The sequence below is a fragment of the Penicillium concentricum genome (assembly GCF_028827145.1).
Source record: "Penicillium concentricum strain IBT 3081 chromosome Unknown utg000002l_segment0_segment0, whole genome shotgun sequence".
NCBI lineage: Eukaryota > Fungi > Ascomycota > Eurotiomycetes > Eurotiales > Aspergillaceae > Penicillium > Penicillium concentricum.
In genome coordinates, this window is record NW_026622755.1 from 255,349 (window position 1) to 268,838 (window position 13,490).

The 13,490-nt window shown below is 46.9% G+C and overlaps 5 protein-coding genes across 5 annotated transcripts; 3 read left to right on the forward strand and 2 right to left on the reverse strand.

Annotated features, from left to right (window-relative positions):
• Nucleotides 1–622: 622 nt before the first annotated feature.
• Nucleotides 623–2,746, reverse strand: N7517_003659 (uncharacterized protein; the record flags this gene model as incomplete). The annotated part of the gene is made up of 1 exon (XM_056721389.1): nt 623–2,746. The coding sequence occupies one exon, from the start codon at nt 2,744–2,746 to the stop codon at nt 623–625; it is 2,124 nt and encodes a 707-aa protein (XP_056577639.1).
• Nucleotides 2,747–2,901: 155 nt separating this feature from the next.
• N7517_003660 (uncharacterized protein) lies at nt 2,902–4,703 on the forward strand (the record flags this gene model as incomplete). The annotated part of the gene is made up of 2 exons (XM_056721390.1): nt 2,902–3,300; nt 3,357–4,703. 2 exons carry the CDS (start codon nt 2,902–2,904, stop codon nt 4,701–4,703), a joined length of 1,746 nt encoding a protein of 581 aa, XP_056577640.1.
• Nucleotides 4,704–4,995: 292 nt separating this feature from the next.
• N7517_003661 (zinc-dependent alcohol dehydrogenase) lies at nt 4,996–6,171 on the reverse strand (the record flags this gene model as incomplete). The annotated part of the gene is made up of 3 exons (XM_056721391.1): nt 4,996–5,180; nt 5,239–5,966; nt 6,026–6,171. The coding sequence occupies 3 exons, from the start codon at nt 6,169–6,171 to the stop codon at nt 4,996–4,998; spliced, it is 1,059 nt and encodes a 352-aa protein (XP_056577641.1).
• Nucleotides 6,172–9,146: 2,975 nt separating this feature from the next.
• Nucleotides 9,147–10,052, forward strand: N7517_003662 (enoyl-CoA hydratase/isomerase family protein; the record flags this gene model as incomplete). Its single annotated transcript, XM_056721392.1, has 2 exons — nt 9,147–9,505; nt 9,551–10,052. The coding sequence occupies 2 exons, from the start codon at nt 9,147–9,149 to the stop codon at nt 10,050–10,052; spliced, it is 861 nt and encodes a 286-aa protein (XP_056577642.1).
• Nucleotides 10,053–11,220: 1,168 nt separating this feature from the next.
• On the forward strand, nt 11,221–13,257 carry N7517_003663 (uncharacterized protein; the record flags this gene model as incomplete). The annotated part of the gene is made up of 4 exons (XM_056721393.1): nt 11,221–11,346; nt 11,424–11,559; nt 12,709–12,827; nt 12,886–13,257. 4 exons carry the CDS (start codon nt 11,221–11,223, stop codon nt 13,255–13,257), a joined length of 753 nt encoding a protein of 250 aa, XP_056577643.1.
• Nucleotides 13,258–13,490: the final 233 nt, after the last annotated feature.

Genomic DNA, 13,490 nt, shown 5'->3' on the forward strand with positions numbered 1-13,490 from the left:
TGAAGTGTCTTTTGACTTCTCAGATATTGCCTTGCATGTAATTTTTTGGATATATATTTCTCTACTTTATCAGTCCTGTAACTGGAAGAATAAGAAGGATTGACGGGAAAACATAGAATCGGTATGAACGACATTTCCACGTATAACATTTGACTAGATGCGCTATTATGACAAGCTTTATTCTCACTCTTAGAGTGCATCAAACTTGAATTTCGGTAACCTATAGGAGAGAGCGATCACTGAAAAGAAGTGATATATTGACGCCACATATACTTCATTCCGATCAAGGCTCTCGGAGTCGGAGGTGGCGTGTAAAGGCAGCGCTAGTTCTCGAGGAGTACACGGACCCACGAAGGAAGTCAACCGTAATAGTGGTATTCAAATGATGCTTGGACTACTAGATAACTGTGCTTAAGCTCATGTCGGCTAACTTACACGTTGGCAATTGCCACAGACATGGTGGTTACAGACCACGCATATGGGTTGATGGTAGTAGAACTTAGGACCATCTGCGCACCCACAGCAGATATACTTATATATATTATCCATGCGCAGACGCCGTTCCTCCTGGACTTTGTGTCTTCGGCGATAATCTGCGGTATTTTCTGTGAGCAATTGTCCTTCAGAAAACTAGGTGGAATAGCCAAAGCATACCTCGAATTTCTTGCGTTTTAATAGCATACTCTTGAATCTCCTCTTTGGTCAGAACTCGCAGGACCACTACATATTCTGAAACCTCTTCGAAACTTTCATTTCCAGCTTTCAAGGCTTCAGGACTGACGAGTCGTTGGTCAATTTTTGTCCATCGTGCTCCTGCTGCTCGGATGGGGTCGGGATCCTCTGGAAGATTACCCTGCTGAGGCTTCAAAATTCCTTTCGCCGGTATTTCGGGGTTTATGGCAGACGATGACCCGGCATCAATGCCTTCCACATGTTTATCGCTCTCACTCATTTTCTGACGATTTGTATATTTTGAAGAGGGGTTAAGCTGCAAACTATCCAGTGAGGGAATGTCTGAATCATCCACTTTCCGACTCCCCATCATAGTAGCACTCTGCTCACCCCCCTCACGATGCCCACTGAGGTAATTAGGAAGATCGTCGCCAGACGTGTCTATATCTAAATCACTTCTGCGGCCATGAGGAGTAGAATGATGACGCTTTGACTCGCGATCAGTACTTCTTCCTGCCACTGTCACACTCCCAATGCTTGGGGAAGTGGTCGGAGAATATTCGAAAAGCAGCTTCTGGGGATAGGGAGGACTGCCGGCATTAGGCACCAGCCCAATTCCTTCAAAATAATTCTGTCCTGAACTCTCTTCCCGTGACCGGGTGCTCCAGTCGCTACGATCGAGTGATATCTTACTTGGGGGGTACGGAGCATTGTCGAAGACTGGATATACCGTACTTTTCCTGGCATGAGTTTCGTCGGCCCCAAAATCCTCTACCACCCGACGAGTGGAGGCATCTTCATACTCATTCTGGGATGCCCCTTCCTCTGAGTCACTACTAGGATTGCGAGTATCTCCCGCAACTGCCAAGGACCCAGGTTCGGATGATGCTCCCAATTGAGCCTGTTCCACTGGGTCTGGATCCTCACGAGGGAGAACAAACAGGGCCAACTGCTCCATATGATGTCCAACATGCCGCTCAAACGTCAGCGGTGGTCGGATATCGGTCTGGCACAGAGGACAATTCAAAACACTCTGCGGATCTGCCGGTACAGAGTGGGCTTCGCAAATATGCTGATACCACTGCCGACGACTGCCATAGAGCTTTGATGGGGTACTGCACTCGGGCGATAAGCAGACATATGGCATCAAGTCTCGGAAGATATGACGAGCCCAGTCTTTTGTATTCCTGATTGTGATCACAATACAACAATATGGACATTCAAATGGGCTATTATCCGCGGATTCCTTTGGCGCATTAGGAATAGACAGCGATTCATTTGCGGTAAACATGCTAGGGGCGTATGAAGTTTGGGAGATACCCGACATGGAATTTGTTTCCAAGAACTGGAGCTGGTCCATGTCATCCGCCATGGCCATCTCCGTGGCCACTGTTTCCGAAAGATAGTTGGACTCGGTGTCGCCTGTGGCAACTAGTCCTTTGCTAAGCTTTGCTTTATGCCGCTCAAAATATTTTAGCACTGCTTTTTGTCTTGCCATAGCAGCGCTTAGGCGGCTAGTAATGGTGGCCTCGGCGTTGGGGAACTTGTGGGAAACGTGTTGTTGGGCCCAAGGTTCAAAGAATGAAGCGTTCTTGATCTTTATCCCCAGGAGACGATCGTGGTCTGCGGGCCTACGAATGGCCATGGATATCCGGAACAGGAGATTGATAATGTTCCGTAGACTCTGGTACAACACTTGAATGTCTGTCATCTCATTGTTCTGGTCGTCCATTTCCGTATCGCTGGTGTCAGGGAACCCTTCGTCAATTCCCAGCTGATCTTCCTCTTCTTCATTCATCACATCGGCTAGGTCTTGTAACACCCGCACCATTCGCTGCAAAATTTTCATTGTCTCATTCTTCAGGTGCGAAGCATCTCGGAGCCGGTAGTCCAGCGAGGACTGCCCAGTCTGATGAGCACCAATATTACCAGCCCAGATTCGTAGTCGGCCCAATTCATCTGACCAGCGACGTTGAGAGACTTCATTTTCGTATCGTGCAAGTGCACCTGAGTTGATTGACTCCGTGAACTCCTTCAAGCACTGACTTAGTACCGTTGCAATAGTGGCATCCATTGCACGTTGAATAAGAAAATAAATATATGGGTAAGGACGGAGATAGGTGAAGCTGCGGGGTAATAATCCTGGGGGGGTAAAGATCTCACTCTTCTGTTTTCATTCTTCGCTCTTTACCACCTCAGTCATTACCTTCATTTTGCTCATATATCTCGATGGTGACAGGTATTGAGGCCACCGGTGTGGCTTTAGCCATTCTTCCTTTGCTAGTGAACCAGTTAGATAATTATGCACGAGGGCTGGAAAAGATCAAAGCCTTTCGACGATATAAGTGGCAACTGGAGGACTACTCTACTGGGCTGAGTGCCCAGTACGCCATATTGCTGAATACCTTAGAGCTGTCACTTGAAGGGGTTGTTGATGATCACGACCAAAGGTCTGAGCTGATCAGAAACCCGACAGGTTCTGGGTGGAAGGATGCAGCTTTTCAACGCCGACTGATTGAAAAGCTTGACCGGGATTACATTGCTTTCACCGGGATAGTGAATGGATTGTGTCGTCTCTTAGAGGATCTGTCCAACAAACTCGGACTAGAGACCACAGATTACTCAACTGTAAGAGATTCCGCATAATGAGGGAGTTCAGAAACTTATACATTCTATCCTAACAGGCTGCATCGACAATATCTTTCAAGACCCTCAAATTTCGCAAGATATTCTCCGCGGCCGTTTACGATGATATCTTGGACAAAATCGATAAGACAAATCAAATTCTGAAGACTCTCTGTGAGCAATCCCAACACCGAGAACAATCTCGACGGGGCCCGACCAGACAGAAGGCAAACCTGAAGCAATATCGAGACAAGAGAAGGCATGCGAGGTCCCTTTATGGTATCATGATAGAAGGAGGTCAATGCTGGAATTGTTCATGTCAAGATGGACACTCTATTGGCCTTCAACTTGACACAACCTCTCTCCATGGTGCAAAGGATACCCACTATGTATCTATGGACACGACTTTCCGCATGATTCTATCGTCCCCCAAGAACAAATTATCGTCTAATGCTCGAAGGCGATGGCACGAGGTCAAGGTGAAAGCCGACAAAAGTGTTGAATCCCCCCATGACACCATCAACCCTCACCCGTCAGCCTGGAAACCAAAGGTTCGTTTTAACGATTTGGAAACAAAGTGCGAGGATGATATTCACAAAACACCTCGTCCACGAGGCGCACTCATTTCCTCTCTTTGCTCAACGTTTCATGAAGTTGATATGGCAGACCCGCACGTCAAATCCGATTCCATTGGATACATTTTCGGTAAACAGACCTCCGAAGATACCAGATACTATATGAGCGTAATCCACAGCATACAAGACGAAATACATCTTCGTTCCTTACAAGATACCCTCATTGGCTCTCCCTCCTTGCCAGATTCCCCAATTCAAAGCTCGGATGAATTGAGTCGTCGAGACAGGCTTTATCTGGCCACCCTTCTCGCTTGTAGCGTTCTCCAGCTTCATGGGAACTGGCTCCAACAGAAATGGAGAACACAGGATATTCTATTTATCCATCATCCTGAATCCAAACATTCACAGTTTGAACGTCCATACCTTTTACAGAGAGTGTTGAGCGTACCTCAGACATATCTCAATAGGTCGACTTCGGAAGTATACGAAGGCATGAGTCGCCGTCAGATCTCAAACAATATTCTCTTCCCGCTCGCATTGGCCTTGATTGAGTTATCTCTGGGAAGAGCCATATGCACACTTCATTGCCCTGAAGATTGGGACTCATCTGAGGAAGTCTCTCACTTCAACACCGCAGCGAGACTTCTTAAAACAGTCTACTGGGAGAGCGGATCAAACTATGGTGATGTGGTTAATGAGTGTTTGTATTGGTCTCGAAGCAAAGGCGACGGCTTTGAGGACCCTCACTTCGACGAATCCGTGTTTGACACGATTGTCTCTCCTCTACTGAAGGATTTTGATTATTTCGAAGGTCTCTCTCTTAGGACATAGAGTGACAGTAGGACGGAGAATGTTCAACAATAGTATTGTCGACGACTCTTGCTCTACAGCATATTCCAAGAGAATTGATGATATGCTAGAATTGATGGGTAGCAATAATCTGCGACGTCTGCGAGTCTATCCATTAAACTTCAGTTAATGTCCAATCATAACGTGAATTACGAGCCCAGCCGCTCCTATTTAATAATCTACATACCTCGGCCAACTTTCTATGACCCTTCGGGTAAGATTTGGAGACTGTGGGGCTTGACAGCAGTTAAATTTGTACTATGGGAATGTCAAGTTACTGTGGTAATGTGACCACTGCTCTTCCCGTAATACCATCCTTCCCCAATTTCTCTATCAAAGTCGGCACAGTCGAGAAATCAAAAATCTCAATCGCTGGAACTATCTTGCCAGCAGCTGCCGCTTGCAATAAGTCAGTCAACTGATCTTCAGTACCCACAGACGACCCTATAAAGGTGAGACCTATCGTTCGGAGGATTAGTATATGATTTGACCAGACCTCATTCATCAGTCATCTTACCTCTCGCTGTGCAAAGCGTAGCCGAAAAAGGAATGTCCAAGTCATTCGGCGGCAAACCAACATTCACAACAAAGCCCATATTTCTCACCAGGTTAGGTGCCATCTTCAATGCTTCTTTCGTACCCGGAACGACGATTGTCGCGTGCGCGCCCTCTCCAGTGAACTCACGCACTCGAGCAATCACATCCTCGGTCTTGTAATCGAAGAACATCTCCGCCCCAGACTCCAGGCTCAGCGCTCTCTTATCGTCACCACTATCAACAGCAATAACACGCAAGTTTTTCATCCTCGCCGCAATTTGCACACCGATATGGCCCAAACCCCCTCCAGATCCCGAAATAACAATAAAATCACCAGCCTGCAGCTCATTATCAAGTCTTGACAATGCACCAACCATCGTAAGTCCAGCGCACAGTAATGGCGCTGCGACTTCATCGGCCATTCCCTCCGGGATCAGAGTTAGGAACCGTGCATCGGCGATGACATACTGCTGCAATGTTCCCGGGACATGGCGACTTGTATTGAGCTGCTGTGCACAATGATTCGGGAATCCTCGTTTGCAGACTGAGCATTCGTTGCATGCACTGTAGAGCCATTTGACGCCGACGCGTTTGCTGAGAAGGGATTCCGAGACTTCGGGTCCTGCTTTCACTACGGTTCCGACTCCTTCATGGCCGATGATTGAATTGTATGCGCCCCAGGCTAAGACGGCGCGGAGTTCTGAGCGGCTTTTTTGGTGGACATTGAGTTAGTTTTGGAGGTTGAATTCATTTTCAAAGGCGCTTACCACAAGCCGGTACAAGTTAATTTGACGAGAACTTCATTTTGTCCGGGATTTGCGACGGGTATATCATTCTGAAGAGCAATGGTTGCATTTTCTCCTGGGGTTTGCACCACGGCAGCTTGTTGTATAGTGGGTGTTGAATTTGCCATTGATGCGAGCAGTGTTGAGGAGCGTTAAATCTGACGTGATCAATATTCTCAATGCGTTTTACACCTTAATTCCCCTTTTGCTTTTCCGATACAAAGCACCGATGTTGAAGCCGGGTTTAGATGCATCATAGTCAAGTAGAGGACGATATTCGGGTTGCCGAGGTAATCGATTCTCGGTCAGGATATCGGCAAGTAGATGACGGCTAGGCAAGCACTAGAAGCAAATGGATCCAGAAAATTGTGAGGCTCGATTAAAATGAAATAAAATGAACAAATTTTAACAGCGCTATATCGCTAGCATAAAAGCTGATAATGGCAAATAATGACGCTTATGAACTCTCGAAGAGATATACCGAAATCATTAAGTCGCTGCCAACTACAGCACACTGATTTGTTCGGATAGTCGCATTATCTGGTATGTCAAAGCCAAGAACTAGGATCTAATGGAGAGGTGTACGATAATATTCATTCTATTTAAAAAGCTGCACTGCCTGCTCATCTTACGTAGCATCGGGTTACCATTACGGTGTAGCAGGGATAGGTTCTTGATGGGGATGTAATCGTCATTGTCGACGCAGTCATCGAGGGAACAGGCAACTACACTGTCGATTGCACGGGTCGCATTGAGTCGTGCATTTCGAAATTGTTTTATTCTTAGTTGTTTCTCCGCACTTTTCAGCTGGAGCAGCCAGCCGCGTCGATCCCCCGTGTCCCGCCCCATCCGCAATGCATGTAACCCTAGTTTTTATTGGAAACGGAGTAAGGGGGCGGAGATAATGTATTGGACTATCTTGACCGACTGACTTGTAGGGAGCAAGAGCTGTTAGGTAGCTAAGACGGCGCCGGCTATATATAAAGCTCGATGTCCGCAATGGCTGTGGACTATATATCTCAGCAGTGCATCCATAAATTCATTCTTCGCTGCCTTTTCAACCCTCTCAAATACATTCAAACAAGACTTTACAAGTCAATCCCTCCAATATGAAGCTGTTTGCCATTCTACTTGCACTAGGTGCCCTTGCAGCGGCAGCGCCGGGCCAGAATTTAGAAGGGTGTTCCCAGAAGGGTCAACTCTGCGACGGCGGCTCGCACCTGTGTTGCACGGGAACGTGCCCCGGGTATGGTCCAGGATTTGTGGTAAGTCTATACCTGCTCTTTCTCCGGGAACTCATATGCCAAACATGATATGAGATGGCTAAAAAAAGTAATATAGTGCAAATAAGCTATCGTATGCGAACGTTGGTGTTAAAGCCTTGGTTTACCGGTGCCATGTACCTGGTCTGGTGTCAAGATGAAGTAGGGAATATATTATTGCACTGAACACTGCATCGAACTGGTTTGTTGCTTAGGCAGTGTTTTTCAGACCTCTTTTTGCCTGTTTTGTCTTTATGAAGCAAGATAAATGGATGGCAGTAATTGATCTCTATTATTGTAAATTTTTCTGTTGATCACATTGCTTCTCTTTCTATGCATAGTGTACCACCACGTAAGCGTCAGAAATGAAGGAAAATACATGGATCTCACATGGTCCAAGGTATTTGCCCTGAAAGTCCTTTGACCATGGAATCAAAAGATTGTACGTCTGTTACAGTAGTTTTCGAAATCAGTTATACCACGCTCATACTACTTAACTCCTAAGCAATGATCGGACCCAAGCTAGTTCTAATACAGAAAGACGGGGCCCACTCCGCTTGCCCCCTGGCCAGTGCTGGAAACTGGTGATGAGCCTCTTCTCCATTTCAACTCCTCGAATTCCTGCTCTTCCCCTGGTCTACTACCATATCTAGGTCTGTTCCTACCTCTAACACTAGAGGATGGAGACCACACAGCCATCCGCCGACAAGGATATGAAAATATACGCCTGGCGGTGAAAGTACTTCGCATCAAGATGGAGGCCTCCAATCGGCAATTTCTTCAAGACCAAATAGATGAGATTGAATCTCTGAATCTCTCTACAGTTCTGCTAGAAGTATTAGGCGGTGAGGTAACCCGGCTTAGCGTCGGAATTATTTTCTCCGAATCAGGACTATGGCGAGCTGATTTCGAAAACTACTGTGCCACTGAGACCATTGTCAACCCCAGATTTCTGTCAGGAAGAATGGTCTCGCGTACGTCTTGAAAATGTTTCAACGATCTGTGGATCAAACTAACATCACCGGCAGCACCCCAAGATCTCCGACATATCGTCATCTCCGGACCTTCGGGCGTCGGCAAAGGGACACTGATCCAAAAAAGTTTTAAATGCACACCCTAATACATTTGGCCTCACTGTTTCCCACACGACGCGAAATTCATGGCCGGGCGAAATTGATGCGTCGCTTACTTCTTCGTCTCCCCCTCGGAGTTTTCCTCTCTTGTCTCCCGAGATGCTCTCGTGGAACGCACATGTTTTAGTGGGAAATCCTACGGCACGAGCAAATAAACTATTAATGATCAGGCTAGCAAAGGATTAGTTGTGTTACTCGATATCAAGGTAGAGGGTGTTAAGCAGATGAAGGCAAACCCCAGCATAGATGCACGGTATGTTTTCATCAAACCACCGAACTCTGAAGCTCTCGAGGCGCGTATTAGAGGCCGGGGAACCGAGAACGAGGAGGATATTCAAATGAGGCTTGCACGAGCTAAAGTCGAAGTTGAATATGCCGACTCTCAGAGCAAGGATAAGATCATTGTCAATGACAATGTGGAAACGGCGTACCATGAGCTTGATGGGTTTGTATTTGGGCTAGCATAACTCTCTCTTCTTCATTAAAAACTTTAGCTATTAATCGATGCACTTTTTTTTCAATGTTCCTTACGACCAATACAATGGCATCGATTATCACGTGACGAGGTCGTCGGGACGAGCATGTGATGACGCCGAGGTCTGATTAGTATTCAAAACAATCCTACCCGTGGACCCGAGAGAGAGCCGATCATATTTGAACAAGATATCGTGTTTCCTCAACAACTTCCTTTTTTCAAACATTCCCATCATGACGACTCTTTTCACCGTACCGATCAGCTCCACTGGAGGCTCGATCGTCTGCACAAACCCTAGCACAGCGAAAGAGCATGAGACCATCTATGTGCTCACTTTTATTTCACCCCCGGACAACCGACTGACACCCATATTTATTGATGCTATGCTGCTCGCCCTGGACATTATTGAGCACCGCTACCCCAAGGGCGTCGTAGTCACTACTAGTGGAATTGCGAAGTTCTACAGCAATGGGCTTGATCTCGATCTTGTCGCGAAAACCGAAGGGTTCCTTGAAAACTGGCTGTGGCGATTGTTCCGGCGCCTTTTGACGTATGTTTTGTTCTTGTGTCGCATCCTCAGTTTGAGGACACAGTGCGTCATGCATAATTCCGAACAAAACACTAATTTCCACTTTAGATACCCCATGCCAACCGTGTGTCTATTAAATGGACACGCTTTTGCTGGCGGCTTCATGTTCGCCATGTATCATGACTACAGAATCATGAACCCTGACCGTGGTTTCCTCTGTGTCAACGAGCTGGAATTTGGCGTCCCGCTTCAGACGCCCATGATGTCTATATTCCGCGAGAAGCTGACACCAGTCACTTTCCGAAATGTGGTTCTGGAAGCTCATCGCTTTGGTGGACGCAATGCCCTCGAGGCTGGCATCGTTGATGCCGTTGGTGGAGCCGAGGAAGCCCTTGCCCTGATCCAGACACGCAAGCTCCAGACTAAAGCCGCCACTGGTATCTACGGTACTATGAAAGAGGAGATGTACTCCCGTGTCTTGAACGGCTTGGATGACCATGCTGGAAACTTGCAGTGGCGGGAGAAGGTTGAAGATAAGAATCAAGCTGTTCAGAAAAGAGGGTTGGAGGATGTACAACAATTTGAGCAGAATGGGAAAGCGAAGCTTTGAGTGGGTGGAATGTAGAGATTCTCAGATTCCTATGTTGATATCATACTAAGTGTAGTGTACATATATCTAGCGTTAGTTCAACCTTTTAACTAGACCAGTGGCTTTTCAGTTTGATTTGGAACGTGGTACTACATGGCTAATATGAAGCTACGAGTAAAACCATGTACTTAAGTTCGTCTTGCGAATTTCATGTTGTAACCGCTCATGCCCTGAGCTATCACAGTTAAATGCATATCATCTGATTATTGATGTTCATCTGGACTGCGGATCCTGCCGGATTGACAGCACAAATTGTTCTACTATAATCACTTCACGATAACCTGAGATTTGTCTTGCCTCACTTGTGAATTAACCAGCTTGTCGGATATGGCAATGCAATTGTTGGATGATCCCATCTCCCATTGTTTGCTTCCAGACGAGCGAATTGTTTGCCAGACATCAGGGTATAACTACCCTGCTTTTTCGTAGATTGAATAACAATAATTCATTCTCTTCCTCTTCCTCCCATTTGCCAGTAGCCACGAGAGCAATATCACAAGCTCTTCACATCGTGGATTGACAATGGGGCTACTAGGAAGGCAACTCTGTTTCTTATAATTTCAACTACAATATCTTCTAAACTTCCTATGGATGAATATATCTTGACTGATCTATATATATAAATTCAATGCAACTAGGAAGTGAACTTACCTTAGTTCCTTTCTGGACTTCGATTGAAGTCTTGGGTGTCCTTGTTAGTATAAGTATGAGCATCGCTCCTTTTGTTTGAGAGAAATCAATGGGCAATGCCATTGAGAATGTGGTTAAGACAGGCGACATCGTCAACTGCTTTTCATCATATGCTACATCGGACGTTTTTCATAACAATTCCGTCCCTCGCGATCAACATTTCAAAGGTTTTCAGGTCATTCTCAGCATTACTTGACATTGTCATAGCTTTCAAAATGCCGAGATCCTCTTCCTAGAAGACAGGCAAGAAGCCCTCGGCCTACTAGAACAACGGACTTGTCTCGCTTAGAGTGAGCCTTCCTCCAGCCCTTGCTCCAATACTCATACACAAATCACAATCATCCTATATAAATAAGGATTTCTGTTCCTTTCCTTTCTTTCCTTCCTCGCATCTTAAAATTGGCTCCCCCAACCTACGAAACATTTCTTTACAACCAAAATGGACAACATTCCCCAGCGTGGTGGTCACACTGCTGCCATCCCAGCAGCCACCACAAGTGCTCCAATTTCCCTAGGCGAGGGCATCTTGACCCTGAAGACCGCTGCTCCGCCTGGCGCTCCGAGTGTAAGATACTACTTCCACACTATCTCTCCCTAGATTTTTACTGACTCTAGTAATCTAGATGGACTCACCTCAACCAGCCGCCCGTTAAAGCGGCTGGTGGAAGTCATATCCTCTCGGCATGTAAGCCAAGGAACCCTAGAGCCAAAGAGCGGGTTGGGCCAAACACCGAGCGCGTCGTGGAGTTCGGGGGTTTGAAGAGGGAATGCATCGACCGTACCCTAGATACACCTAATTTTTAATGATGAGGCCAACATAAAGTGTACCTTAAAGGCCTATGCTCGGTGCTGGGAGGCAATGTGAGGCCATGATAAGGTTATTGGGAAGCGTATCCTTGGGCCATGAACTCCCCAGTCTATGCCGAACAGCTTCACGCCACTGGTATCCTTATGCGTTCACTTGTTTGTGACTCCATCGCCGCAGTCACCGAGCACAGACATGCCTGGCGGATGGAGGTTCACAGCGTTACTAATGTGAGAATATGATATGTTCTAGTGTGCGTGGTTTCACTGACCATGCTCGCATACGGCCGGAGCTACCAGGAAGCCAGAGCACGCATGCCTCACGAATATCTTGCGCTATCGTTCTAGGAGAAGCAAGGGGTATTCCTCGATCACATGCCGAGCTCCTACGACGAGTTTTACGAGTCTGCCAGAACCACATGGAGGCGTGGTGCCCCTGCCATTGAGCGAGATGTTTGACCTTGGTCTTTTTTTGGTGAGTAGGATGGTGAGATCGTCCCTCACTGGAGACTTGGCTTACAATGTTACGCTTGTCTCGCCTTGTTTTTCTTCCTGAAATGACTGGGGATCTTGATTCTGTTTCGCGGTCTCTACTCTTAATGATGATATTTTAATTCGAAAGCATTCCTAAGTTTGTAGGGAGTTCGAGCCTTCCTCCGCTCCAGAACAACCAGTTCCTCAGGCCCCCGCCGAACCCGAAGTTCACATCCCTCCGACATTCCCAGCCGCTGAATCTCGGCCGTCCGATCCCGCCGTCTCTGATCAAGAGTGGGCCTTGATCGAGGCGTTCCATGCCCACCTACAAACGTACTCGACAGAGACCTGTTCCCGTTGTCGTCAGCGATCGTTCAACATGGAGCTTATCAATGGGGTTTGTGACCACTGCCGAATGGTCGACAGAGATCAGGATGTGGAGCTATTCAGTGCGCTGAATAACATGCACCCGGATGAGATAGCTCTGGGTTTGCCGGAGCTAACGCAGGTGGAAGAGATCCTCCTCCACTACTCACATACTATCACTACTTTCCCCTCCCTTTCTCTTTCTCTTCTATCCTTTCTTTTCTTCCTCTCATCTTCACTTTAACCCACCCCATCTGATATGTCTACTTCCAACAAAATGGAGATCGTCCCCACCGTGGTGAGCACGCTGCTTCCACCACACCAGCTACCACCAGTCCTGAAATTTCCCTCGGCGAGAGCATCTTGAAATCAAAGATCGCTCCGCCACCCAGATCCTCGAATGTAAGATGCTTGTTCTAGGCCATGCCTCTCCGAACCTTTACCGACTTAGGTAATCTAGGTCCACATCGAACACCCACCTATTAATGCTGCTGCGGAAAACTACATCCTTGCCACATGTAAGCCCGATGCACCTAGCGCCAAACAGCGACGCAGGGGAAATACCCAATGGCATGTAGAGTCCGGGGTTGTTGGGAGGCTGTCCTCTGACCAGACCTTGGATGCGTCCCTCTTCGACCAAACCAAAATCTCGGACATTTCAGAGCCCGAAACAAATACCGACGACGCTAGGTGCAAAGTCGAACCTCATCCATTCAGCGCGCTATTTGAGATGCTTAACGAATGCCCCGACGAATTCATATCTGTAGAACACTTTTACGAAAACTCTAAAGACAAGATTCCGACAAATTTTACCAAGGACGATTTCAAATGATAGTGCACGAAGCTTCTACTTGAAGTAAGAGACAAACCTCTTCTAACTTCCAGTGCGGCTTAGAACGCCAGGAAGAAAGACAAAGAAGGGTTCGTCTCCGTCACCTAAAGAGGACCATGAGATCATCGCGCGCTATAGACTAGACGCATGATCTGGCGTTCGCCTTGTCTTATTTCTTTTGGAGTGGGTAGAAAGCACTATCTCATTTTTTCTTCAGACACCTAACAATGACA